Raw genomic sequence first — 27,981 nt, forward strand, 5'->3', positions numbered from 1 at the left:
CAGCAGCACAGGAAGAGGAACTGTCTGCGCTGGCGGGTGCCTCTCTGCACCGCTGTGACGGATCCTGCCTCTTTATCTCTGCTGGAACAGTGCTGGCTCGCAAGAGATAACTGTTCCCTGCTCTCTCGGGCAGCAGCTGGATGAGCTCTGGATGCAAGGAGAAGGAAAGTTAACAGTAAGTGAGTCAGTCTCACCAGGGATAAGATAGCACCTTTTAGGATGTTTCTTTCTCTAAGTTCAGAGTCAGGCCTGATGCAGGGCTGCATCTACCCCCCCTCTGTTCCCAGCAGATTGCTCCACCAGCATGCCTGTCTCCTGGGACCCACTGATGGGGCTGAGGGCATCCTGGTGGCCCCATGGGTGGAGGAGAGACTGGAAGCAAAAGATACGTGCACAAGCAGGGACTTGCTATGTAATTCACAGGGGACCGTTTCAAAATGTTGAGGCTTTCTCCAGCCTGCTTAGATCTGGAGAGATTGGTGTGGAGGGTCAGTAAAGCCTGGCGTTGGAGGATTATGTTGCAGCTGTGCTTTTTTGGGAAAGGCAGAGTTCTCATGTGCCCGTCTCCTGTGATCTCTTACTACTGCCGTGGTCTCCCTTCTGTCCTCTCTCTTCCGCAACTGCAGGGAAGGGACACACTTTGGTCACTGCAGAGGAAGCTTTGTGTTTTCTCCCTGCAAATTAACCCCTCTGATAGCTGGAATGTACTATAAGGGTGCAACAAGGTCTTCTCTTGACTGTAGGGAATCAGGATCTGATTAGCTCAAGCAAAAACCAAAAGCACCTCAGGCGCTATGGCCCCCTCCTTCCCTCCCTGGGACACTAACAGCACAGCTAGCACCTTGTCACCAGCACCCCTTCTTTTGAGGGGGATCCATCCCAGCTTGCAAGGTGGAGTCCTGACCTCACCAATCCCCCCATCCCAGAGCTAGACCTTTGCCATAGTGCAGGTCTACATGATGTGCTGCCAGCCTGATCCAGGGAGCAGTATCTCTTTTCCACCCTGCCCACAGCCTTGCTGTGTGCAATCAGCATCACAGGGAGCGTACAGATGCATGACCCTAAATACGAGGGATGTTTGTACCAGATGCTCCCCCCAGTACTGAGCATCCAATTAACCCACTACTTCTGCAGGATGGGCCAATGGTTTAATATCCCAATGGGTCATTACTAAGATGTCAGCTTCTGACTTGTGCTAATGCTCCAATCTTCTCCTACTCCTAGGTGCAGCTCAAAGATGAAGCCTCCATCTGGGCAAGGCATAAGGCTGGCATGCTTTCTCCTGAATTTGGCTTCCCTCTGCCTTCCCACCCCACTCTGGAAGGATCGGAACTCCCTAATGCAGGAGGAGAAAGCCTGTCAGACAGGTGGCAATTTGGTGCTGAGTAGACAAGAACAGCAGCTCAGTACAAAGCTTGTAAACCTCAAGAAGAAGGAGGTTGCGACAGCCATAACGATGGGACGATTTCCTCCAAGCATGCACTTCTTTCGGGCAAAAGACCTCATTGATCAGAGTGCGGTGTTCAGCATCTTAAAGCGCATGCCAAAAGGTAGGCTTGGCCTAAGAGTCGCTCATCTTATTCATCCTCCTCTTGCCTTTTGCTTTTATGGCAGAGCTGGGACAAAGCACGAGGTGTGGCAGACAAGCTTACAAGAGCTGTAAATCGTGCTTGCTGTGTTCCAGGAAGAGCCTTGCCTCCGAGTTTGGGGATGGGGCAGTGGGAGAGAGGAAGAGGGGGATGGACTGGATGAATACACATTTCCAGCAATTGTAGCATTTGGTGTAACTCACAATACGGATCCTTCAGCCTTTCAAGTGTGGAGAAAGGGCAGAGGAAGTAAAGAGAAAACGACATCAGATGCGTGCTCTGCATGTTCCAGCCAGGGCTTTTCCTTTTTCCACATACACATACCACAGACATGCTACAAACCTTTGTCTTAGCCCACATCTTAGCCAGAAATGCTGTATTCCCCAGTAAGTCTTTCTGCAGGTGGTCCTGTAGCAGACTTGGAAGTCTACTAGAAAGTCTGGGGGCACTAGAAGAGAAAGGTGTTGTCTCCAGCAGTACAAGTTTCTTTACTTGAATGCAAGTCAAAGCTTGTGTTGATGTGACCTGTAGAGTATGATATAAAAGCTACTGTATTCTCTCAGTCTTTCTTAATCAGGTTCTGGTCTGTGTACTTATGGGAGATCTCTGCTTGTGAAGGCAGGTATTTCTCATCTTTGGAGCTGTTGTTTCTCCCCTGTTGTGCAGCAGGCTATGTGCTAATGGGCTCCCACGCCCTGTACCAAGAGGTTTCTGTACTCTGAAGCACACACACAGTTTTAAAGGCCTTTGGACCATTTTAGGTTAGATAGCAGCATGAGGTTGTCCAATACCTTCACTGCACAGGATGGCACATCCTCCAATGACCAGCTGGGACACAGCAGTGTCTGAGCTTAGTACTCTGCATTGCAATGGAGAGGGGGAGAGGATATTTTTAGCCAAGGTGAAATCTAAATCACTTAGGCTGGGTAGCAGGAAGCCTAATGTCCCCATGTACCTGACCTGCTGGCAGTTCAGCAGAGAGGCAGGAGGCTGAGGGGATCACAGGAGGAAACCTTGACTCCTGACTGACTGCTTTCTCCCTCTGCATCTCTGATTCAGTAAGGAAGTATTTGAACAAGGTGCCTTCTCTAACTAAAGATACAAGAAAGTTGCAGCAAACACTGTCAATACTCCTGCGACTCTGACCACTATGCTCACTCTTCCAGGTGGTCCCTTTTTAGATTCAGAATCCCATGGCCTTGCCCACATGGCTGCTGACCTGCTTTGGAAGATTTGCGGGTCAGCTTTTCCATAACGGCATTTTTCACTTGCAAGGCTTGACACTTGGCATGTGGATAAGAACAATCTTTCTCACTTCCCAGCTTGTCCCTTCCAGCCTCTGGTATGGGATGAGGAACCCTGGCTTGCAGCATCCTATGTTACCATAAGGATAATGACAATTCTGATATACTAATCACTTCCATTACTGAATTGAACAGTAAGGAATTTAAAAGTACCCTCCTCTTCACCTCCAATGGGATATCTTTGATACCAAGGAGGAATCAAAAAAAAAAATTAGAACTTTTTAATCCATATATTAAAATGAGTTCTCAGAATCTTTGTAAGAGCCATAAGTTTTTAAAGCTAAGATCACATCCTTGTAGCTGCTTGAGTAGGACCTAGTCTTAGAGGCCTCGGTCTTGATCAGAGCCCCTGGAAATTGCTGTTGTTTCATGCACTACTGTAATTTCTGTTGCTGCTCACATAGGAAAGAGGATGGCATTGCCAGTGAGAGGAAGGTCAGATCTAGAGAGCTGTGGCATGCCCATTCTGTTACACTAGCTCTGTTGAGAGTGGCAACCACAGTCACTCACATCTTAACAGTCAGACCCTGTGTAGTGGAAGATTATAGACATTATAGTCTGTATTATATTAGCCCACTCTAAGTTATAGCCTTGAAGTTTGTCTAACGTCACAAACATATCAGTCTTTTGTTTTGTTCTTGCTACTTATGTTCTCTCTTTATCCCTAAGGACACCAAAGCTATTTTGACTATGATGTCTCCCCTAGACTAACAAAATACATAATCTGTAAGACTTCAGCTCTCACTGTAACTTCTCTTTACAAATGTGAAGTTTAGTTCAAGCACCAACAAGAAAGCTCCACAAGAGGGGAGATTTTAGCAAAGAGAAAGGATGGGCTGAGGAAGGTGAGCATGCAGAGGATGCTTCCTATGCCAGGAAGACTGGCAGTTGCCAACATACTGCACAATAACGGAGCATCCCAGAGGCCCTTCATGCTGTCCAGCAGCAGATGTACGATATAAGTGAGCATGCTTTTGATAAGGCGTAGAAGTAGATTGTACTTCTGCATCTGAGTGCAATTCCCTGGTGTGTCATGGTCTGGGATTTTGGTATATGCCAGAGTTTCAAGGAGATGAAAGGATAGACACAGACTAGGTGGAAAAACTGAGGCTGGGATACAAATGGCTTCTATACAGAAGCTTGCTTCAGGTCTGCCAGTCAGCTAGCATGCCTTGTAAACTGCCACCTACTGTGCGAGTTCCTCTTTAAATCAGTGGGGCCTGAGCCAGCTCACAGCAAAGTCTGTCTGAAAGACCTTTAATAACTGAGCATTTTCCATCCCAGCGGAGAAGCAGAGCTCCCTATTGATTCCCCCCCCCTCCCTCTGCTTGCAGGAGCTGTCATGCTCTGCCTGCCCTGTGTTTGATGTGGAGGGGGCCACATCCCCAGCATGAGGGAGGCAGAGCAGCCCCATAGTCTCTGCTGGGAGAGGTCACTCACAGCCATCTAGAAGCATTTTCCAGATGCCCCTGGATGGGCAAACTCAAACTATTGTCTCATTAAACTTTGGTTCCTTCTTCTCAGCTGCCTTGCCTCATTAGGATATACTTTACCCCCAACAGGTGCTGTCTTACACCTGCATGACTATGCCATCCTGAGCATGGACTGGCTGGTGTACAATGCCACCTACCTCCCTGACTGCTACATCTGCTTCACCCACATGGGCACTGTTCGGTTTCACTTTTCCAAGCCTCACCCTCCTCACCCAGTGCCAGCCCAGTGCTCCCAGTGGGTTTTGCTGGAGACTTACCGCCAACAGCTGCGCAATGTGACAGAGTTTGATAGCAGGTGAGTGGAGAGAGCTGCAAGCCTACCAGTACCTCACAATAGCATTGTGTAGCCAGCAGGACCATTCTGGTCCAGCTTTCCCATTTGGTTGCTGCTCTGGAAGTGGGGAACGCCATGTAGGGCTGCATACATAGAACAAGCAAATAGCAATGTAAGAGCTTGAAGGTTGAAGCATTAAGTACACCAGAGAGACCATCAAAATTGAAGTTTTCTGTACAACCTCACTCTGGTCCTTTGTATAGACATGTTGAAGACTGATTTAAGCAGATTTACACCACCTGCTCCCACCTCTCTTCAGCAGCCAGGCTGGATGTACTCCTAGCATGGGGGACAGGGCTGTATGTGAAAGGACTAGCCTCATTCATTGAAGTACCCAGGAACAGGATATGAGGAAGTCAGGTAGCTGATGGACAGGCTCTCCCCCACATCAGAAAAGTAATTTGTAAAGTCATTGTTTTCTCTCAGAGCAAGAAGCTGGGCAAACTACTCGTGTTAGTTACTACACTAGCAAAAACCCCCTCAAACAACCCAAAAGAAAAGAAAAACCAACCCAACCTCCTACTCCAAACACCAACCTTGTTTTCTGAGGGCTACCTTTGAAACCCCAGTGGTACTCACCATACTGAAGCAAAAGGCACTCATTCCCAACAGGGCCCTCAGGCACCAGGAACCGCAGCATGCCCTCCTGCCCTCAGGTAAGGGGTTAGGTCTCAGTCTGGGCACTGGCTGAGCCAGTGAGCCCTACATACAAGTCCTCTGCCTGGTAACACTTTTCCCCCACTCAACACCCTCCTGCTGATGGAGCTTCTCCCATTACAGGTGAGACCTCCTACAGCTGTCCAGGAGCTCACACTTCAGACGGTTCCCCAAGGCATCGCTCCCTTGCAGGAGCTTCCCTCCCTGCAGGCAACTCCTACCTTCACTGCTGGCAGCCTTGGACCAGGACCAGGTGTTAGTTGGCTGCTCAGCAGCCACCTACCATTTATTTACTTACTTATCCCACTTAGGGGTGGGATTAGCCTGGCTCCCCCTCCAGCCGGTGCTGACAAGGAAAAGGGAGCCCTGTCTCCCCATCCAGGAGCCACTGATCCCAGGACAAAGTGCTGCCAAAAAGGCCAGGAGACAGCACGTAGTTCTGTGTGGCGTGCAGGGGGCTGGAGAGAGCATGCTAAATAATGCATGAAGTCAGACACTGAGTGATGAGGACAAAGGATAATACTGAGTAGTGATCCATTCAGAGGGCACTGCCATCCACAGCGCTCCAGGGGCTGGGATCCTGCGTAAAAAAATAGTACGGGGTGTCATGTAATTACAGACAGTGTCACTACGCCAACACATGAGGAGAGGGCTGGATCAAGGAGATGCAGGTGACCCTAATTACAGCATTTCCTAAGTGAAACTTGATGGGTTTTACTGTAGTGCTCTTCAGTGGGGGTGTGTGCTCTTAAATAGAGTCCTCTTAACTCTTAGGGAGCTGGTATCTCCTCCACAAGGAAGCTGTCTGGGATCTGTGCCCTAGAGATCTGGGAAGGAGGTCAGGTTGGGAAGCTAAGGAGCTGCCAGACCTCTGGCATGGTATTGCCTTCCCTCCCCAACAACAGCAAGGGGCAGGGCAGAGGGAGCTGACTCGCCAGGGCACCCACCACCCCTCTCCTACAGAGGTCCAGAAGGAAAGTAATGCCAGACCCAGGACTCTTGATGTTTTATATCCTGAAGCTCAACTGCCCTGACAGATGATGGAAGAAATAAGATCCAGTGAAAAGTCACTTATCTATGTCTTCCAGAGAGAAAACTGGTTCCCCATTATCTCCCTTCTGTTTCTACTGGGAGCAATGAGGAGGGAAAACCACAGCACCAGCTCTCTTCAACCCCACCAGGAGACCAGTAAATAATGTGCAAGAGATTGCATTTTGAAACAGCTTCACTTTCTTAAAGCCCAAGCAATTGCACTGGCTATTTGAGAACTGTATCAGGAGCAATGCTTCATTATATTTGGTTTTGGTTGCATTTCTGTAGTGTGATGTCCTTTTCTGGCTGAGGCTAGGGGCCATGGCATCCTATACACCTGGGATGGTGGAGCTGTGCATTATTTGGTTCCTGATGTTCCTGTTTGGGAACATAACTTCTTTTCAGAGGCAGTGTTATCACATTCCTCTTCTTTTGTATTAGTTGTCTGACAATGCCTCGTAGTCACAAGTCAGAGCAGGACTTCAGGGTGGCAGTCACTGCACAGGGACATAAGACAGATGCTGTTACAAGGGGTCTCCCCAAGGGCAGATAGGAAACTGAGGCAGAGACCAATGAAGTGATTTTCCTCAGCAAACGCCTGCCAGAGCCAAGTACGTACTTGGATGTCCTGCATCCTGGGTGCTCGGACTTACTCAAATGAGTATGTTGTCCTTCATTTCTTGCCCTTCTGTGCTTATCACCACAACATCACAGAGGAGTCATTTCACATAATGTGCAAACATGAACAACAGCCACATTGAAGCGCTTCCCCTCCTATTTTCATCTAATCCCCGGGTACTAGTCTAGGGGTTAGGAATGTTTTTTGGCTGTCTGGAAATAGGTCTCTAGCCAGGAATAGGCCCCAATCTGTTCTGCTTCTCAGTTTCTGGAAACTCTCCCAGTCTCTTGAACATGTGCATCCCAGGCTACCTCTTCCCTGCACTCCTCTTTGCCCTTGAGCACTGACAAGCTGAGAGAAAGCAGATGTCAGAGGAAGGAACGGATGGATAGTTGGGTGGTTTCAGGGAAGTATCAAGGGAATATGGCAGCAGGGAAGGGCTCTCATGCAAGACAGGGTGGATCAGCAAATGTGAAGGGAACAATGGAAATGTTTCCGAGAGGCTGCACCTCTTTCACCTTACTGCATTCCTGACCAGGAAGGGGTAAGGGAGAGAGGTATCTGCATTACATTTTTGCTGTTTGCATTTTTAGGTACATATGCATACATATACATACGTGTTATGGATGGAAGTCTTTATGTTTGTTTCCCTCAAAAGAAGCTTTAATCATTCCTATTCAAAATACACGTCTTATGGGTCAAGACCCTGGAGTATTCTGTTACTGGTAAGCTTCCAGAAGGATGCTATTATGAGTGTCAGGAGACCACAGGCCAGGAGACAGAAAATGGAAGAGAATTTTGCTTTGAGATTTAAAATAAAAAATATTCCTCACTTATTTACTTCACAATCAGTTATGATATGGGAGAATGCCATTTTTTTCCTCAAGATGTAATATACTGTCCAGCATCTCCAAAGCAAGAGTATGCCCCTAGATATTTAGGGAAACAGCATTGACATTCCAGATATTTGTAAAATACCACCGCACACACTCCCCCATCAGTAGCCTGAGGATTAAGACCGTGCCTGACGGCGCAGCTCAGACGGCCCAATGGAGCTCTCTATCACCGGGATGAAGTCATCTGTGAGGGAGCTGACACCATGGCCGAGGCTGCGGGGACAACTCCCCTGGGCACTAGTGGCTGCCCAGACCGCCATCACCTTCCCCTCCGTGCCCTCCAACTGCCTTATCTCACAGAAAAATAGGGCAGTGTGTGCATTACAAGGGGGAAAAAAAAAAAAAAAGGAGTAAAAATGCACTACAGAAACAAAGCACTCCACTCCCTCTACAAGTCTCCCCTTGGGGAGAAGAAGAAGGGATGAGAGAGAGAGAAAGAGAATGAACCACATGTGACAGATGTTAGTCACACTATTTAATGCACCACTGGAAGACATTCAGATACTATGGTGAGGAGAGGGTTATAATTACCCATCGAGAAAGAAAAAGAAGCAGGAGAAAGAATCCCTTTAAAAACAAGGCAACAAATCCATTCACTTCTGCATTATATAGCACAAGAAAGTAAAGGAATTAGGGGAGAAAGAACAGGAAAAGAGAAAGCAAAACCACAGCTGAAAATAAATAATCCTTAGCTGGTCGTTTTAGCTGTGCCCCTTTGGGCATATGCATTGCAATAGCATTGTTCAGTGCATATATGACATGACACGGAAGGCTATTTGTAGTCTGCACCTGATCACTGGTGAAGGCCCATTCCAGAAAAGAAGCAAAAAAATGTATTTAGAAAGCTTTGCTTCATCTGCATGAGCTACTGATGGCAAAAGCCCCTGAACCCTTAGGAGATTATCCAGTTATCAAGGATGGATCACTATTACGCAATAAATCTTCAACAGTTATAGGGATCAATAATCAGTCTCAAAGGAAAGGGGATTATAAAAAATGCACGATTTGATTTATGTGCTTTTAGGAGCAGGGCAGTGTGGGGATTTATTGCTGTTTCTAGCCCAAGAGCACAGGCTAAGTAAACAACTACAAGTTTGTACAGCTAGATTTAAAGGCAGGGAGCGGAGCCCTGTGTGCACTCATTGCTGGAGGAGCTGAGTTCTCACAGGACAAGGGGAGAATGCGGTGGGAGCCCGACTAACCGCCCGTCCTTATCTGAAACAAAGCTGCGTGGGGTGGCGAGAACGGGCTTGCACGGCCTTTTGATCCATGGGGAGGTTTTTCCCTCGGTGCTTGCAGGGCTGGTGGGAACAGCCCCACTCGGCTCCTGGCTTCAGGCAGGTGCTCTCCGCCGCTGTGCGGGGCTGGCACGGAACTGCCCTTTGGCCAGGAGGGGAGGGAAAAGTCTCTTTTCCCCAGCTCTTCCCACACCAAACCTCCTCTCCCCTCCCTGCTAAGCTGCAGCACACCCTTTCTGCCGGCGGCTGGCCTCCACCGCAGCTCTGGCAGCTGGATCAGCGCCTCCAGATGCCCCTGGCTCCTGCATTCCTGGTTTCTAGGGTGATGCTGTGGTGTCTCCCACTGCTGCGTACTCCCTGCTGCCCACCCGAAATGCCACCTGCCCCTGCCGTGGTCCAGCTTGGTCTCCTTTGGTTGCATGGAGTGCTTGAACAGTAGCTGGGGTCACCCCATGTCCTGTGATATGTCACCAAAGCCCCTGTTGTAATGTGCGGGAGGGCAGAGCTGAAGTTGCTGTGGAAACCTGAACTCTGAATTTTCCTGCCTGTTTGACATTTGAAAATCTCATCCTTAACATGGTATGAGCATCTCTTTATGTACAGTTTTGCTTCTAAAATTGTTCCCAGAAAAGAAATTAACAGAGTGAAGACTAAATGAAACTGCGGCCGCTGGGAGAGGGTCCTTAGAGAGGCAAATGCTGGGGGAATGGGCTCTGTTTTATGGGCAGGATGGAGGAACTCAAAAGGGATGTCCCTGCCTGGGATGTCTTAGTTTATGAGTTTGGACCAGATCACATTTTACATCTGTAGGAAGGAGGTTTTTAATTCCATCCACAGAAGCCTCCTGGAAGAAGATAATAGGAGTACAAATCAAACCCACACCTCCCATATAACAGAGCAGAGCACTGCATGAGGATGAGGGCCAAAACTTCAAACATGAAGCATTATTAAAGATCAGTAGCTGTTACTGAGGGGAAACAATATACTCAGATGAAAGATGAAGCATGGTTGAAGGTATTTCTATCTGAATCTGATTAGTCCCTGACACGAGATAAGCATCAGGCCTGGCCAGACTGGTAAACCCACCTGCCTGCAAGCAACTGGCTCTGTAGCTTGCTGTGATGGCTTCAGTTTGTCCACCCAGGAATGAAGGTGATCGCCCCCGTATTGCCATTTAGGCTTTGCCTACTGGCCTGAGAAATGTATTACAAACTCTTCTTCAGGTGGCCACCAGCAGCAGGAGGAGAGCTGTTACCAGAGGCAAGGCTTGGGGCAGGATGAAGGCTATCAGCTTGTCAGAGGACAGTGTTGGGGCACAGGCACTCACCACAGGGTGCGAGCTGTCACCCACCACTAGATAATCTTGCGATTACTGGCTTCCTTAAACTCTGCTTGATAAAACTACCCACCGCATCTCTGGATTTCTGAAAGAGGCTTATATGCCAGCTGAGCCTATGGAGGAAATAAATACCTTTCCGTCCCACTAAGGAAGAGCCCGGACCTTCGATTCTTATCAGTTGTTTGCCAGCAGACAATCTGGAGAAGTTATCAGCAAGGCAGGCAGGATATCAGCTTGTACCACTGGCAGGGGAAAAGGATTTTTGATTCACAGCCGCTTACCCCCTGCTTATATTAGGTTACATAATTTGACAATATGAAGGTACCAGGGCAAGTTACAGGCTTAGTAAGTAGGTTGATGGTTTCCCAGTACGTGGCATCTCCTGGAGACTCAGTCTGCCTTTAGGTGGTGAACAGAGGACTGGGTGTCATAACTCCTTACATGCATTGGAGATGTTTGTGAGAATATATTGTCTGCAGGAGTAATGTACTAGCCTAGTTTTGGATTAAGGATACCCCTGGGTAGCAGAGTGCAATTCTTACAATATAAAAACATCATACTTGCTTTCATAACCCTATTGCTCCTCAAGATTTTGCCCTCATAAAAGGAAGGGGCAAGTTTTGAACACCTAGTCTTACCCTGCTTGTAGCTCAACAAGTAGCATATGCCTTTTTACCTGTCAGCTATTACCTGTACTAGTCGTTAGAGGAGTAAATACAGGTGTCAGAAAAATGACCTGAATGCTTCCTAGCTGCACCAGTTGTTGTTACACTGGTTGCACTGCAGCAGCAACAGGCTCAGAGTTAGACCTTGGGCCCCTATTGTGGCAGGAACAGCCTTGCACCTTTTCTTAGTCCTGCGCAAAGAACACGTGCCTCCTTCAGCACTGCCGCTGCCCTGCTGTGCCCCGGAACAGGTGGGTTGGGAGGGTGTCACGTCCGTCCACAAAGCTTGGGCTCTGACAACAAAACTCACACCTGTCTCGGATGAAACCTCCTTCCTCCTGCACGAAACACCCAGCTGCCAGCCGGCGGCTTTTTGCATACTGAAAGCCAGTTGTCTTGTTTGTTCTTCTCATTCTTCCTCTTCTCTTTCTCCATTTGTACAGCTTGCTGAGAAACTTGACCCTGGTGACGGATGCCCCTGAGCTGGCGTACCCTTCTCAGACTTTCATTTGGAAAAGATTTGAAGAAGTCTTCCTCATTGCCTCTGGACTTATCTGCTATGCACCTGTGTTCAAGGCCTATTTCTACCAGGGGCTGCTGGAGCTCTATGAAGATAACATACAGTATGTCGAGATAAGAGCTATCCTGCCTCCGGTACGTATTTTTTGGCTTCTCTAGTACTCTTTTAAATCCTTATTTTTCCATAAGTTTTCTCAAGCCCTATCTTGAATTTAGTTTTTGGATGTTTGCATACCTGCCTTTCTAAGGATGCTGGAAAACCTTGATCATATTCAAAGGTCTTTGTTGGAGATTTGCATAGGCAAGGGCTTGAAAGTGAGAGATGCTTTGTTCTTAATGGCTAAGGAAGATACCTACTGTGGCAACAGCACAAAACTGCGTTGTAAAGGCTGACTGAGAGCTGTGTTGAAAACTTGCTGGTTGGGAAGATTATCTCGGCTTTGTCTGCACCAGAATCACCTGTTCTGTAGCAGCTCTTCTGGAACAATTTCCCATCTTGAACAGAGACTTATTCTGGAATAGTTACTTTAAATCCACAGCTTATTTCAGAATGATTTCTCTGAGCAGGCTAGTAAACCAACTGGCAAAGCACAGTCTTCCATAGTTATGCAGACAACATAAAAATTTGGCTATGTACGTGAAATACAACTGCTCCTTTCATTGCCACTAATGCTAAAATCCGGTAGTGATAGTTTAGGCCTTTCTCTCTGCATGTCAGCTGGAGCTGGTCAGATTGTCCTACAGCCCTACACTGCCTCACCGCCTTCCCAAGCACTAGCAGACCCCACCACTGTTCTTTGGCTGTGATGGTTCCCACTTTCCCAGTGGCTATTTTGACACTACAGGCACACCTTTTCCATACACTTCTCCAGACCAGCTCCAAATGGGTCACCATGGGGGTGGGAGCTCTGTCAGAGAGGCAAATGCCTTACGAAATCAAATGAACCGGGGCTGCTGCTCCTTACCATAGCACCTACCCCCACGTTCTTAACAGTCCATTGCAAGGGGAGCAAAGCTGCTGTGCAAGGTCCATCCAGCAGCAGCTGAAGGACAAGGTGGTGGTGATGGGTTGTGTGTGGGAATGCAGGTAGCAGCTTGCTGCTGGCACCACAGCCATACTGATGACCTGCTTATGGCCCAACTCCCAAACGTGCCTGCTAGCAACTTCCTTAAACCATTGCCCTTGCATGCAATGGCTCGTGGGCTCCAGCTTACTGCAGATGAATGTCTGCACCCCAGCAAGAACCGCTGCTGCTGGGCAGCTCTGCAGCCACCCTATCAGCAGACAGGCAGGTGCTGTGACAAATTTGGAGGCTGATCTAGCTTTGTGCATGCCTCCCCCCAACAGCTGGAGAGTGGGGCTGCTAACCCTGCCTTGCTGTGGCTTTGTCTGGCCCCATAGCAAAACAGGTCTCAGTGTCAGGGCTGCAGACTGGCACTCTGTCATGCCCGAGATGAGAAGGGTTTATTGAAAAGAGAAAGAAAAAAAAAAAAAAGAGGTGGAGAAAACCACAAAGCTTATATGTATCTTACTTTGCTGGGGGTTGGTTATGGGCCAGTTGCTCGGAACTCAGTTACCATCTGTCTTTGGGGTACCTGGAAAGAGAATATAACACAATGTCAAAATTCCTGTGCTGTGAGACAGCGTGAGTGCTGGCATCCTCCCAGGTTACACAGGTTTCCGGGCCAAGAGTTTCTGCAATGATACAAGCGCGTGGGCCTGACTGGAAAATACCCTGCCTTTACCGGCAGCCCTTAGACATGGTTGTAATGTCTTTTGAAGAGAGGCTTGGCAGGGAAGATTTGCTTCCCATCCAGCCCCTAATGCTGGCTTCAGGCATGGGAGCTTCCAGAGCCCCAGGGCTTTCTTGAGGTGCTGCGAGGTACAGGCGGGCAGGCTGCCTGAAGCCCAGGTAGCGCTGCAAGGAGCTGTGGGCATGCCGGGCTGCTGGCTCCCATGGGCAGTGCCGGCAGGGAAGTGCCAGCTGGGCTGGAGCAGGGGAGAGGGAGTGGAAACACTTCATTGTGAAAGTCAAGGTGAGCAGGGTGTGACAGGAGTAGCAAGGTGCTTGTCTGGCTGGAGATCCTCTGCAAGGTTTGGCCAACAGCGCTGACACTTGCAAAAGCTCGCCTCACAGCAAAGCCCGCCAGAAGCAGCCCCTGAAGTAAAGTAAATGAAAGCTGAGATTTAGTGCGAAACAGCAAACATTGTGGAAAAGCCCCCCAAACCCAGCTGTGTTTGCAAATTCAGCTGTGCAAAGTCTCACATTCCCATGGGCTGCAGCAGGGGAAAATTCCCTCTGAGCGCCTGTGGCCACCCCACGGCTGCTGGTGCCTGCGAGGGGGATGCCACAGCGTGATGGGGTGTGGGGGCTTAGTGAGGAGCATCACTGCAAGGGGCAGCACCGAAGGGAAAGTATGAAGGTGGAGTGTACCAGCTGAAGGGTGGAGGACAAGGGTGAAAGAGAGAAGATATGGATAAAAAAAGGATAAGAAGGGAACAGACGGGAGTGATTTCAGCCACTGTTTGTGAGTGACTCCAGGCAGGGCCTTTGTGGATTAGTATCAACTGGGGCATGCAGGGTCTACAGCCCCGCTGAAATCAGGGCAAAAGCCCTGTGTATAGCCCTGGTAGTGAGGAACTCACAAAGCTGATGAGACAGAGCATGCCAAAAGGATTATTTTTCCCAGTTTGCAGCCAGAGAACTGGGAAACCATGGCAAGACTAAATGACTGACTTAAGGTCACGGAGCAAACCTCTGGCAGAGGGGAGCAGAAGCCCAGCCCAGCTGGTAGCTTATGGAGCTCAGACCTCTGCATGCCCTGGGGCTGCCTTGGCTGACAGACTGCCACTGCAAGGCACAGAGCGCATGTGAGCTGCCAGGCGGCTGGACAAAACGCTCCAGCATTTGATATAGATGTGAGTAAGGGGTCATGGTCTCCTCTGGGTACTCAAGGGCACTCGCTTGCCATGTCTGAACATGGAGAAACTTGTTTCTTGTATCACATAGGAGGGAGGAAAACCACTCCTTGGTTCTTGCCAGCTGGTAAAGGCTTCAAGAAGAAAATGTTCTGCACAGATTTAACGGCTTTTTTCTGCCCTGTTGCCAGGACCGCAGCACATTGCTTCTCCCAAGGTTTTCTTTAGTTCATTTCTCTCACCCTCCAGTGAAACACCTCTTCCAACTTCTGCTTGCCATGTGCTTTTCATCCTGCAGGTGTATGAACTGGATGGCACCCGGCACAATAAATCATGGTCCGTGGCAACCTACCAGGAAGTGATCAGGCAGTTTACGAAGGAGCACCCTGACTTTCTTGGAGCCAAAATTATATTTACAGCACACAGGTAGAGGCTGAGCGAGGCTAAGAGTGGCTGTGCATGGCTGGCTGTGCTATGGTGGAGGTGGTGGTGGGGGAGAGGGGTCCAGGCCAGGAGAAGCGATGCTGAGGGCTGGGCTGAAGTGCCACAGTCGGTTAGCAGTGCCCACGTGTCATCAGACCCAGGGTGTCGAGTCCCAGAGCATTCCCTGGCACATGTAAAAGGCTAAGGATGAGAAATCATCTATATAAGTCTGCATACGTGCAAAGCGACCAGGGTTAGTTCATGGCGTGCGCCAGAGAGACAAGCGTCTGTGAACCTCAGGTGCGGGAATGAGCAAGGGGAGGGCTGCTCGAGTGTGTGCGTGTCCAAGCTGTGCACGCTCTCTTCCCAAGCCTAGAGGTACTCCCCCTCTCTACGGAAGCTGAAGCAGTGATGGCAGTACCCGAGTGTGGGCACTCGGTATTGCAAAGGTCCTTGTGGAACCCTGCAAATGCGGTTCTCCCGGCAGCCTTTGTATGGTATGTTCATGCTGCTGTTCGCAGGCGGGCACAAGGCTGTTCTCCAAGTCAGCCAGATGCTATGAAGTCATGTGAGGTGATCCTGAGCAAATATAACAGACCTCTCAGCAGCACTTACTCACTCCAGCTCGGCACGATGCTGTTCCCAGTTCAGAGCTGGCTTGCCTCTGGCCAACTTGGGTATGGACAGAGTCTGTCTGCAAAAAGCACTGTGATGTTGAAGTTCAATAGGACTGGAAGAATTCTAAATGTAAAGCTCTCTTGAAATGCAGTTACCATCCCACCTCCCAGCAAAACCGTTGAGAGGAAAAAAAAAATCTAAACATTTTTTCTCCATGCTGTTGCGTTCCCTGCTTGGTATATGGGAAAGCCAATGAGTCAGACAAGCATGCCTCAACTCAAGTGACAGCAGGGTCTAGCCAGGCATTTCCTGGTCATTCAGGGGTTTCCTTTCACAATATCAATTTTCTACTGCTATTACTCTGGAGACCTGAAGCTGCTGTCAGATTCAGGAGCAACTTGCATTTTGGAAATACCCCTGGGGGCCCCATTTCACAACTCAAACCCAAGGCAGGCCTGTGGGAGTGAGCCTCTGCACCGCTTTCTTTCTCTTGCTCTTTAGGATGCTGAATGTTTCCCAGATTAAAGAAGCCATCGTCACTGCCATGGCTCTCAGAGCCCGCTTCCCAGACACCGTGGCAGGCTTCGACCTGGTAACTATTTCTTCTGTGGCTTTGTGTTAACCCCTAGACATGCACTATAACTACATGTATAATATGGCATACATTTTAGACCAGAACCAAATCCTCTACTTCTCTGCTGAAATCATTGTAAATGAATCGCAAATCCTTCAACTAAGGATTTTGTTGAGGGCAGTTGACAAAATCCCCTGAATCAACTCCCTACCCAACAGCACTATAATTTCAGTACAGTTGGCACTTGGTGATATACAGCTGTGAGTCCCACCATCTTCCAGAGCATGTTCAAAACCACCTTTCCTCTTTCCCCCAGGTTGGCAATGAGGATGAAGGTCATTCTTTATGGGACCTGAAGGATGCCCTGACCATGCCATATTCCCTGGGGGTCAACTTGCCATACTTTTTCCATGCTGGCGAGACTGGTAAGCATGAGGACTCAGGGCCTGTTATTGCTTGCAGAGGCAAGAAGTCTTGCAAAGCACAGAAACAGCAAACCTGGCTGTATCAAGATGATACGTGTTTGTATACATGTATATATAAGTGGTCTTCCCTATGCTTCTCCCCATATCAGCTTGTTGCTGTAGCATTCCTACATGGCGCCTCCCCTACCTGCTCCCTGCTCTTGACTGTAGGCTTCATGTTGCTCAGCGTCTTTGCCCTCTGTGTGACATGGAGTCATGCTGCAAGAATTATTGCTGGTAGCTGTTTCCTCCTCAGAGCTGTGCTCACCTCCCATCCACAGCAGCAGCAGCAGAATTCCTCAACCACTATTTTATATGTTAAGGTGAAGGAATGTCTAGCCAGCCTCAGGTCTTAACTGAATACACTCATCAAAGTAACTGTCACCCTTCATTCCTGGGGCGATGCATTATTAGCAATATATTATTCAGTCCGTGTGGGTGGGATTTATCCTAACCATGCATGACAGTTGTGTCTAATTTGTGTTATGCTTATTGCATGTTGGCATCTACAGAGAAGATGTCTACATCTGAACTGTAACTCTAGGCTCACTTTATAGCCATGGACAGTAACAAGCACTTCTAAGGCACAATGCATCTCATCATAATACACAGGCTATTCCATAGAAATTATTACTTCTCTCCATTGGCTATGAATGGAGATGAGCTTAGCTGTAAGAGCAATACTATCGACATCTAAAGCCAGGTGAGACGAGTGGGTATCTCTGTGCTGGGCAATGTCCTGGGCAAATTTGGATTCCTGTTTCACTGAAAATGCAAAGTGGGAACTCAGAGTTTAAGCAACCCTCTTGCCTTGCAACTGGGACATTTATTAACAAAATAATCTAGCTGTTTGAGAAGATACATTTGCTCATAGCACTGCAGTGATTCTTACTTGCCTCTACTCAGACTGGCAGGGCACCTCTGTAGACAATAATGTGCTGGATGCATTGCTACTGAATACCAGTCGGATTGGCCATGGACTTGCCCTCATTAAACACCCTGTAGCCAAAAGCTTGTCTCTGAAGAGGGATGTTCCTGTAGAAGTCTGTCCTATCTCCAACCAGGTATGTTGGTAAAAGCTTAGGTCTTGGGGCTGGGACACTGGAATGGGACTTTACCATAGCAATGAGGACCAGCAGGGAGCTGGGGGCAGCTAGACGTTTTGTCGCACTCAGGCTGGCTCAGTTTCCTTTGCACAACATCACACTGCAGCCTACTATGTAGACACATGCTGTGTATATATAAGGTTTGTAATGCCAGTCAGTTCAAAATCCTTTAAATTCCTGTCCAGAGGAACCTGGGAAGGCAGTCCTCCCTAGGGGAGATGAGGCCCAGAGCCAGGGAGGTGCCTGAAGAGACATAGTGGAAAATACTTCAAAGCCAGGAGAGCCAGAGGCTGAGAAGCTGGGATTGTACCTGGAAGTCTTCTGGTTTTGTAGAATTCATAACCATGGAGAACTCTTTTGCAACACATTAGTGTGCTGCCCATTGTCCCCTGGATGCAGCAGAAAGGATGCCCTGGGCTAGATATGTACCGGTGTGAGCCTTGAGGTAGAGAACCCCTGATACCAGCTCCAGATGCCCTGGGCTAGGCATCATGGCAAATACATAACCAGAAGACTGTTCCTGAAATGCTCACAGTCAAATTGTTATAAATAAGCAGAAGTTATTCATCCCACTGGCCTTGATTTAGGTGATTAATTTAAGAAACTCATCTCCTTGTATAGTCAGTGGAGACAAGTAGTCTCCCTCTGCAGCTTTTCAGAGCAGAATGCCTAACACAGTCTGAACAGCCCTCTGGAGGCTCTTCCTCCCTCATGACTACCTGCTGACAGAAGCGGCTATAGCAGGTATGAAGTGCGACGAGTGTTGTAATGCAAACATGGCTACAGCAATAACCTGATGTGATGCTGTCTCCCACCCTTCCCCGCCAAGGTCCTGCTGTTGGTAGCTGACTTGCGGAGCCACCCTGCAGCTGTCCTCATGGCTGAAGGACACCCCATTGTGATCAGCCCCGATGATCCCCCTATCTTTGGGGCAAAGGGAGTCTCCTATGACTTCTATGAGGTGTTCATGGCCATCGGAGGGATGAGTGCCGACCTGAGGACCTTAAAACAACTTGCACTCAACTCCATAAAGTAAGTTCCTTGCCTCTCTCATCCAGCCATAGTAATGCTAAGGGGACTATCAGCTTGCTCCCTGGAAACCCATTGTATTTGGTTTTGGCCCCAGAGTCTCCTCTGCCACGTGAACTGGGCTGCCATTAACCCAAAGTCTCCTCTGCATGTCTCCTCCAAGGGCAGGACACACGGGCCCCTGAGGCTCCCCTGCCCATGCCGTTGAGTGCCTTTCTTTAACTCGGTGTCTCAGTTCATTCCTCCTTTTCCATCCTTTGCAAACTTGCCTCCAGCACTTGGTTCTGGTTATGGGAGAAAGCTCACGTCTTCGTATCGCTTGTCTATTTCTGCCAAAACTTGGCTTGCTGTGGCATTTGCCATGGCCAGCTGGGGAAACACAGGAAAACAATCTACCAGCATGTAGCTTGTGTGTGTTTAGCCACTTCTTCTGTTTATCTGGATAGCTCTGAATGTCCCAAAATAGTTTGAATGTGGTGCCCAGGGCCTTTCTACACATTCCAAGAGCTTTGTCTGTTTGCCAAATCCCATGACAGTCCTTGTGTCAATCCCAAGTCTCCGCATGGCCAGGGAGAGAACAAATACTCTTATTTCCTACTAATTTGGACCCAGCCCAAGGCACATCTGAAAGCAACAGCAGTGCTGTCTCTTCTGTACTAGTCACTGGGTGCCACCCAGCGATCTCCAGCTTACACAGACTGAGCTGTTTGTCCTCATGGTGCAGGACTCGGTAGCTGTTGATCCGGCTATGACACTTCTTGTTCTAGCACGAGCCCAGCTGGCAGGAGTGCAAAGCTCTTTACACTACGTTACTCTGTGCAGTGTAGGCATGCCCTGCAAGGGTTAATCTGTTGCTGCTTCCTGCCTTTTCATTTTGGTCACTGATCTTGAAATAGCTGCCCCCTTGTCTCCTGCCTGATACTGACTTTTCTCCTCCTCACAGATACAGTGCCATGCTACCAGATGAGAAAGCCAAGGCCAAAGATGTCTGGCAGAAAAAATGGGACCAATTTGTGGCTGACCTCTCTGATAGCTTTTTGAGGGAGCTTTAGAGGGGAGGAGACACATCTCAGAAGGCATTTGGCAAGCCAGAGCGAGCCAGGCTTATTGCTAAGAGGGAGACTGCTTCCTCCATGTGACCTGAGCAGATGAATGAACCTCAAAGTCTCACCTGGCAATGGGCGATTCTGGTAAGCTAGGCTTAAGGCTAAGAATGGGCTGAACTATCCTGTGAAAGTCATGGGCTGGAGGTAAAAGGGAACAGTGAGCCCTTACAGCAACAACAAAAGAACACCCCACTCAAAATAGTCATAACCATTAAAAATTGGCAATGCAATGACCAAAATCCTGACATCCTTATTTAGGAAAAGCAGGCTTTCTAATTAGAGTTAGCAGGAGACTGCCAGCATGAGGACCTCTGAATTTCACCTTATCATTACAAAATGCAGACCTTGTCCGGAAACAGCTAAGACAAACATCCAACCATTTGGGACACTGACCTTCATGAGAGTAAGGACTGAAAATTACTCTTGTTATGTTTAACCCTGGGCCTGCTGCCAAAATAGCACTGCTAGGTCGAAGAACCAGTCATAGGTCTGATGTTTGCTATTTCAGGACCTACCATGGCTGGAAACGAGCTGATGGAACTTGCTCCCAGAACATTTAAGCCTGGTTGCACAGTGATCATAAAGCCAAGAAGAGGTGCCTCAGTTCCCAAAGCAAAATCTTTTCCTGTCCTCTGGTCAGAAGGAAGCCAAAACACTTTTCAGCTGAGAAAAAACATCCTGGCTTCCTCCATCCAGCTTAATTGAAACTGTCCCCCTGCACTGGGCCATATTACCATAAGGCCTCTGCATTTATAGGAAACACCTTTTGATTTCATGGGGTTCTGCTACCAGCCTTTGCTGCCTAACTCAGAGTGCAAATGTGCCCTCATTCAGCCTGTTAGACAGATTTTCACCCTGGTAGAGAGCTACTCTCACATTGTGGATATCCATAGTGGTCACTTCCACCTCTGTAGTTTCCAGCTCTTTAGCAAAAAGGTATTGCAGAAAACACAGAATAAATAGTGTCATGACAAGCAAATTCCCTTTCTTAACATCATCCAAAATATCAGGAAAAAACTAATTGCAGCTAGATTAAAAAAAAAAATCTTCATCAGGATTCTAAATAAATTCAGCAAAATCCTTTGGCACACATATCCCAAGTACACAGCCAGGATCCACCAGTGTCTCTCCCTGACTTCAGTACAGTTATGCCGGTCTGCATCAGCCAGGGGAGAATTTACAGAAGTTCCCGCTGAAAGACATCTCCCTCCTCTGAGCCACAGGCTTGTGAGGACTGTCATTTCCTGACCTGACCAGCTTGGGCAAATTGGCTCTCATTCTGTTTTCTGCTAATTGTCTCAAGCTGGCTGCCCATAGTGTTTATTTCCACTGACCTTGCTTAAAACACCTTAGCAGGAGGCAAATATACTCACTACAGAAGCAGATCAAGCTGTGCAGCCCATGTTAAATTGCCCATGTTTCACAGGCTGCAAGTTCACCTCCAGTCATCTCAGGGAAAAAAACAAACCAAAACAACCCACACTACAAACCCCACAACAAGGAACAAATAAAACCACAAGAAACCAAAGGTCTCTATATTGCAAAAGTCAGCAACACAAACCACAGAAAGCAACAAGCGAGAACTCAGTCACAGACCTCACTAACCCGCAGGGTTCAGTGCCTCACACCCCCAGCCCTGTTACAGCCACAGCTGCCTCTGCTCCAGCTCTCTGCCCACATGCCCCACACCGTCCTCTGCAGCACCAGCAGCTGCTCTTTGCAGGCTTAAATCCCGGGCCTTGATGCAGGTTTGACGAGCTTTATACTGAAGGAGGAGCCAGAGTAGAGCCACCTTCCCTCCTCCTCCACGGATGTTGTGTACAGAGCGCAGTCTAAAGTCCCCAAGGTAGGCTTTGGTCATGGTCAGATTATAAATGCTGACTTGGGAAATTATAATGCTGCTGAGGGAGACTGCTGCAAACAGGTGGACTGGCTGCTAACTAGTGACCCAAAGCCATGTCCCTCTCAGCTCCCTGATCTTTTGCCTTTGCTATATGTGGATGGGTGAAGAACTTTTACTTGCCCTGAGTTGATTCTCCCTTAAGTAAGCCTCTTTGCTGCCAAGGTGAAGCTAATCATTACAGAGCCAGTGTGGGAGAAGCTGGGTTCCTCAATACGGGTTGACCCATGTCCCTTCCTCTTCTGCTGCTGTGGAAAGGTTTCAGCTCTTGCCAAGCACGGTCTCTTGAGGGCTTGACCAACTGATGGCTTTTTGGTTACCTGTAGTGCTCCCTCCTCATAACCCATGCTAGCAGCGTGACTAGATCTTCTGTTTGCCAAACATTTGCTGGGTCCAGTTTACCTGCTGTGCCCAGTTTGCTCTTGCCTTCCCAGGAAAAGCCTGTTGTGCGCTTGGCCATTTACCTACTTTGCATCAGGAACTGCGACGTGATGTGGCCTGGTGTCTGGAGCCATCAGTGGGTGACGCTGTTTGGAATTACAGCACAAAAATCACTGGGGTTTAAAATCATACAGGTCTGAGGTGATCTTAAGGTGAAAACCTCAGAAAGTTGAGGCCTGACTCTACAGGGCTGTGTTTGGTTTTGTGACTAGCCTAGTGACTCTGCTTCTGCTGATGGTATTCCTCTTGGGGTTGGTCAGATAGCAGAAGCTTTTCCATCCTGATCACATATTTTTAAATGAGAACCTGAACCACAATGGAATATCTGAATGGATTGATCTTTCTTGGATGGATCAAGACTGACTCCAGTGGCGTAGCCTTCCTTGTACTCCTCCTTGAACAGGGCATTGCCATGTCTGGTGACTGGGGCTTCCCAAAAGTCCTCGTGGGAAGTAGCTGGGCTTTAACCATTCTTAGGGCCTTAGTGAGTCTGACAGGAGGGCCAGCCTGCTTTACTGCTGGGGATCAACTCTGCCTTAGACTGAGCCTTTGTTTGGAGAAAGGTACAAATGGAGAAACCCAGACGGCATTCTCACCTCTCTGACTGCAGGTGTTCACAAAAGGAGGGATTTAGGCTGGACCGCAGCAGTTAAGAAAGATCAATCCATTCAGATATCCTCAAAGCTTTGGGTAAATTTGGCTGTGGAGCTTCACTGAGACTCAGCTTTTGAGCATTCGCAGTAACTTTTCAAGGATTTTGCTTCCAGTCCATTCCTTTATCCTCAGTACCTTGGCTCCCTGCTCACATTTGTTGGGAAATACATTGCACACATAATGCTTTCTTACCTGTCTCTTTCAGAACATAGTATATATTTAAATTTTTAAACCTCTTTTAAGTTGTGGGGTTTATTTTCCCTCCCCCAGTTAAAAAGAACTGGGGATGCCTGTGTTTGACGTGAGGTTTTAATTTGGAGTGTGCATTGGAGGGGGATGTTTCACATCACTTAACCTGGAGTACAGTTATCAGGGAGTCTGAAATGTCTTCACAGCATGCTGCAAAGGGCAATTTGATCCATGGGGCTAACACGCTGTGGAGTCAAGCCCAAGCCACTTGGCAGAGACAAGACACAAGTCCTCCAGCCCCCCCCTTCCCCAAACCACACAGCAGCTGCATCCAGCTCAAGGGCTGTGTTTTCATACAGAGACCACCAGACAGACATGATTTGCTTGTGGTACCTCTCCTGTTACAGTTTAGTACCGTATCTGTGGCAGTTACAGCACGGGAAAGTAAAAGGAACTACTGAAGGTCATTCTACCTGCTCTTAGCATGATTTTAACCCAGGGAAACAAGGAGAAGAGTGACTAGCCCATTCTTTTTGAAGCTGGCAAGTGCCTCGTGCAGCACCAGCTGACTACATGGTACAACCTGAGGCTCTTTGCCTGAAGTACTGGTGGTCAGCATGGGAAGAAAGGGCCAGCTAGCGAACTTGCAAACCTGGTAAAGGAGGTATTCGGACAAGCAGGGGGGCTAGAGACAGCCGCAGGGGTGGTGGGAGGCTGAGTAGGGCAGACCTAAAGGAGCAGAAAGAGCCCCCTTTCAGTCTCCATCCAGATTAAGGAGCAAGGAAGGAGAGTAGAAAATCCATGGAAGTTTCTGTGATGGTTACTTCAAGCAGCCATAGGAATACATAAAGCCTTATGCCTATTATCTCCCCCATCTACCTCTCCCCGTGGCATCCTCAGGTTCCATTTGTTTAAAGGGGAGGTGGATGGGGCTTTGCTCGAAGCACACAGGTCTAGCAGTGTTTTGTCGCGGAGCAGCTTAGGCTGCCTTTGGAGCACTTTAACAAATGAAATGTTTGCCTCCTGGTCACTCACCGGCAGGAAATGGCTGATCCAGCACTAGTGGTGGCTGTCAAAACTCATGCCAGTAAAAACAGAGGAGTGAAGTAGCTGGTTGAAAATAGAGATAGGCCCAAGACAGCAGCTGGATCTAAATGTTGTGTGGGCCTCCATCACTGCAGCAGAACGATGCAGATACCAGATGCTAAGCAAAGCCCTCTGGCCATAGAACACAGGGCTACAGATGTGTGTTCTGCTAGGTCCCAACACTCAGCCTGCTTCAGGTTTTTCTCCTGTAAGTCTCTGGATTAGTCTTTTCACAAGTAGCAGCAGAAGGACATTTCTTTGGCCAGAAACCTGTAGCTCTAATTGACTCAGAACTTAATTCCTTTCTTTCAGGCTTGCAGCAGTTGCAATCATGGCAGGTCTATCAAGTGTTTTCTGTCCTCTGAGAGACAGGCAGGTGAAGGGTCTAGCTCTTGATTCTTCTTGCTTGTCATTTTTATCAGGCTGTGTCCTCCCCCTTGGTCATTACAGGATAAGAAAGGCATTTTACTGTATTTTCTCTTTCTCAACCTTTAGCTTGTCCATCATTCCATGAGCAGGCTGCAGCAGAGAAAGAGAAGAGATAAACTGAGGGGGGGAGGGCTGGTTCAGGCCATTAGAGCCTCTGCTGTAAGAAAAGAGACGGAAGGTACAGCTGCTTTTGAGGGGGATGTTAGAAGGTCAGGAAGGCGGGGGGTGGGGGGAGTGTGATGACAGGGCTGTGAGTCCAGGGAAAACAGAGATGCAGGGTTTACGTAGGAACCCGCGGGAGAAGGCTGTGGGCAACCGCCTGTTTTGCTTGTCTTTAAAGGCAGCTATGAAAGGGGGTGGAGGAAACATCTAAGTACGGTGTAGACAGGGGAAGAAGAGGGAGTCTCCTGTGGGCTGGTGTGAGAAGAGCAGACAGACCATCTCTAGGGGTATTAAGGGACATGGCTGTTGCCAGATGTGCCTGCAGAAGAAATCTTGTGGTCTGTCCATGTATAACATGCAGAATGGGAAGTTCCTAGTAGAGTCCCAGAAAAAGTCTTGACTTTTGAAGGGAAAATTACATGGGCAGGCATTTAGCATAGGGATGATGGGCTAAAGCCTGCCTCCTGCTGCTGGAAAGATGGGGGCTCAGCAGCCATAGCAGGTACCGTCAGGTGCAGTGCTTGGCAGCCATGCTGCTTTTGGTCCCTCTGTGCATGCCAGGCTCCGCCTGTGCCCAACCACTGGCAAAATCCCTCCGTGTTGGTTTAAAAATAAGAACTTCAGCCTGCTGGACAGTCTTCCTTGCAAAAACAAATACAGCTGCTCTGCCAGCCTACTGGGAATGCTCACTGGAGCAGACACATATTTTGGGGGCACACCTTCAACAGCGGGTACCCTGGCTGATAACATGGCTGCCCTGTCCACCAACCCTTGTGTGTCGGAGTCACAGTGGCCATAAAATCCCCCCCCAACCCCAGGTCCTACCTCCAACATCCCGCCCTGTGCTGTGGTGGCACAAACCACACCAATGCTTTCTGCTACGAGTGTTCTGCAAGAGGAAAAATGCTGCCAAGCATGCAAACGGCATTAGCAGGGCCAGCACCTCACCTGGGGGGGGAAGGTTAGAAATTGCTCCTCCATTGCTCCGCATTGCCAGAGTTCACTTTGGAGCAGAACAACACCCCCTCCATCCAGTAAGACACTGCCATCGCCATCCCCATCCCGGAGCCCTGCTACCCGCTGAGCGGGGGGGGGGCCCGCTGCAGCCGCAGGTGAGGGGCGGGCGCCCCGCTACGCCCCGCCCCGCCCCCCTCCGCCCCGCCCCCCCGCGCGCCCCGCCCCGCCCCCCCCCCGCGCGCCCGCGCCGTGGAGCAGCGGGGCCCCCTGCCGGGCTCGCCGGGAGGCGCCGTCCCGCGCAGCGCCGCGCGCCCCTGAGCGGCGCGAACAGCGTGAGGTGAGAAACCGCCCGCCCGGTGCGGGGGGTGCGAGGGGAAATGGCGGCTGGGCCCCGCGCCCCGCAGTGCCGCCTCAGGCTTCAGCGCCGCCCGTAACCGGGGCGGGGGGAGAATCCCCCCCCCCTTCAAAGATATCTAGATAAATATCCTTAGATAAATATAAAGCTAATTAAATCCTCTCTACGATAGGGAACTGGCTAGGTGTCTCTCACAGCTATTTTGCAACAGGAAAAGGGCAAAAGTATCCTTACAGTTAAAAAGAAGGGACTGACTGACCCCGGTAATGCAATTCGGACAGCCTGATTGCAGCGGCGAGAGGTGCTGAGGCCGGTAACCAAACCAACCCATTTAACTTGCAAGTAGTAGGTTTGCTAAAAGGCCATAAATCCACGTTAGCCAATACTCCAGGCAGAAATCACAGTAAACCAATCAAATTTTTTCTCCACTTGGTGGACACCTGAGAAATGCTCGAGACAAGGTTCTTGCATTTGTCGTTAATTTCAGAAAGCCCTCGCCTCTCTCTCTGGCTGTATTTTCACCAGCAGCCAAGGGAAATGCGAGCTGGAGGTCCCCGGTTTATAAGCAGGTGTGTCAGTAGTTGAGAAGGGCGTACATGCAAGTAGCTGTAACTGCCTCCCTTGTGCTAGTGGAAGAAGGTTTGAAGCCCAGTTCTGCAGGGAACTAAATACTTTCAGTAATGTCTCCAAGGCCAGCATAAATTTTGCCAGAGCGGGAGAAGCTGCAAACACTTCTAACAAATTAAAGTCATCCTGACAAGTTGAGGAAATTATGTAAAATAAATAGTAGGTAATTCAGTTTAAGGCAAAAGCACTTAAGGAGGAATAACCATCTGTACAGGTGTATAACCCTGAGTCGCCAGTGCTTTAATAGCTCTGCAGAAAGGGCTCTGGTGTTCAAGTGGATCAAAATCGAATCAAGGTTGGTGTTCATGGCAATGGAAGCATAAAAACAAACAATTACTCTGTTTGCGTAACTGATGCCTAAAGTCATACGTGTTAAACCTGCCGTATCACAGGAGTCAGATCTCAAGCCTAGCCAGAAAGCAAACAAACATTGTTTCATCTCCATGGAGGTGAAGTGAACGTTTTGCTTTCCTCAAGTCTGGAAGGGCCTCAGCTGAATTCAGCACCAAAATTTCTATCCCACGCCGCAGGGAAGAGGGAGCCCCCCGGACACAGTGCCGCAGGGGGCAAGAAAAATGATCAAGCGTCTTAGAAAACTGTACGATCTGTAGGAAAAAGACTGCAAGGTTTGGGTTTGCATAGGAAAGACTGAGCAAAGGCAGGGCAGCGGTTGGCAGAGGTAAAAAGTTGCAGTGAAGATCCTTTGCATGTGCATAGCGGGCAGTGAGCTGTAACCACCTTAGACTGAAACCAGGCGATATCCCGGGAGATGCCTTTGCAGCTGTGAGGACTGGACCATACAGCACTGGAGCAGCTTCACTCAGGAGTCTCCTGTTCTGTGATTTTGTGAACGGGTTAGATAAATTCGGCGCAGTTGCTTTGGAGGGGTCTAAGCCTTTCATTCCCTCCTGCCCACATCTCTCCCGTCAGGATTTTGCACGCCTCTCCCACTGCAGGGCTCTTTGTACCCGTGCCCGCGGCGTACGTCCCTTTCCTCCACCATGTCAAGCCCCGCCAGCCTCGCCGCTGTTTGCGACACCTGCTTTCTGCAGCCCCTCGCCGCCTCCAGTTTCTCTCCCAGCTCTCCCCGAACCTGCAACCCTTTGCTCCGAAGCGGGCGAGGACATCGCACCCCCGCAGCCGGCAGCACCCTTCCCCGGCACCACGATGGCGGCGGCTCAGCCCGATCCGGCCGCCCGCAGCCGCCCGCCACCCGCCGCCCGCGCCGGGGCAGCGCCTGCCGGCCCCGCTCGGGC

At 49.2% G+C, this 27,981-nt stretch overlaps 1 protein-coding gene and 1 long non-coding RNA gene across 3 annotated transcripts; one reads left to right on the top strand and one right to left on the bottom strand.

Moving 5' to 3' along the window:
- ADA2 (adenosine deaminase 2) lies at window positions 1-23,157 on the top strand. The gene is made up of 10 exons (XM_005440841.4): window positions 1-175; window positions 1,225-1,550; window positions 4,456-4,681; window positions 11,610-11,820; window positions 14,904-15,031; window positions 16,148-16,238; window positions 16,537-16,645; window positions 17,591-17,748; window positions 18,620-18,822; window positions 19,763-23,157. The coding sequence occupies exons 2-10, from the start codon at window positions 1,238-1,240 to the stop codon at window positions 19,869-19,871; spliced, it is 1,548 nt and encodes a 515-aa protein (XP_005440898.1). The 5' UTR covers window positions 1-175; window positions 1,225-1,237; the 3' UTR covers window positions 19,872-23,157.
- LOC129736136 (uncharacterized) lies at window positions 21,384-27,945 on the bottom strand. Of its 2 annotated transcripts, none has more exons than XR_008732346.1 (2): window positions 27,765-27,945; window positions 21,384-24,714 (listed from the first exon to the last, which is right to left on the bottom strand). It is a non-coding gene; the product is annotated as an uncharacterized LOC129736136 (long non-coding RNA). The 2 variants fall into 2 exon arrangements; XR_008732345.1 differs by lacking the exon at window positions 27,765-27,945 and adding an exon at window positions 27,464-27,758.
- Window positions 27,946-27,981: the final 36 nt, after the last annotated feature.

This window comes from Falco cherrug, chromosome 5, assembly GCF_023634085.1.
Source record: "Falco cherrug isolate bFalChe1 chromosome 5, bFalChe1.pri, whole genome shotgun sequence".
In the NCBI taxonomy this organism is placed as follows: domain Eukaryota; kingdom Metazoa; phylum Chordata; class Aves; order Falconiformes; family Falconidae; genus Falco; species Falco cherrug.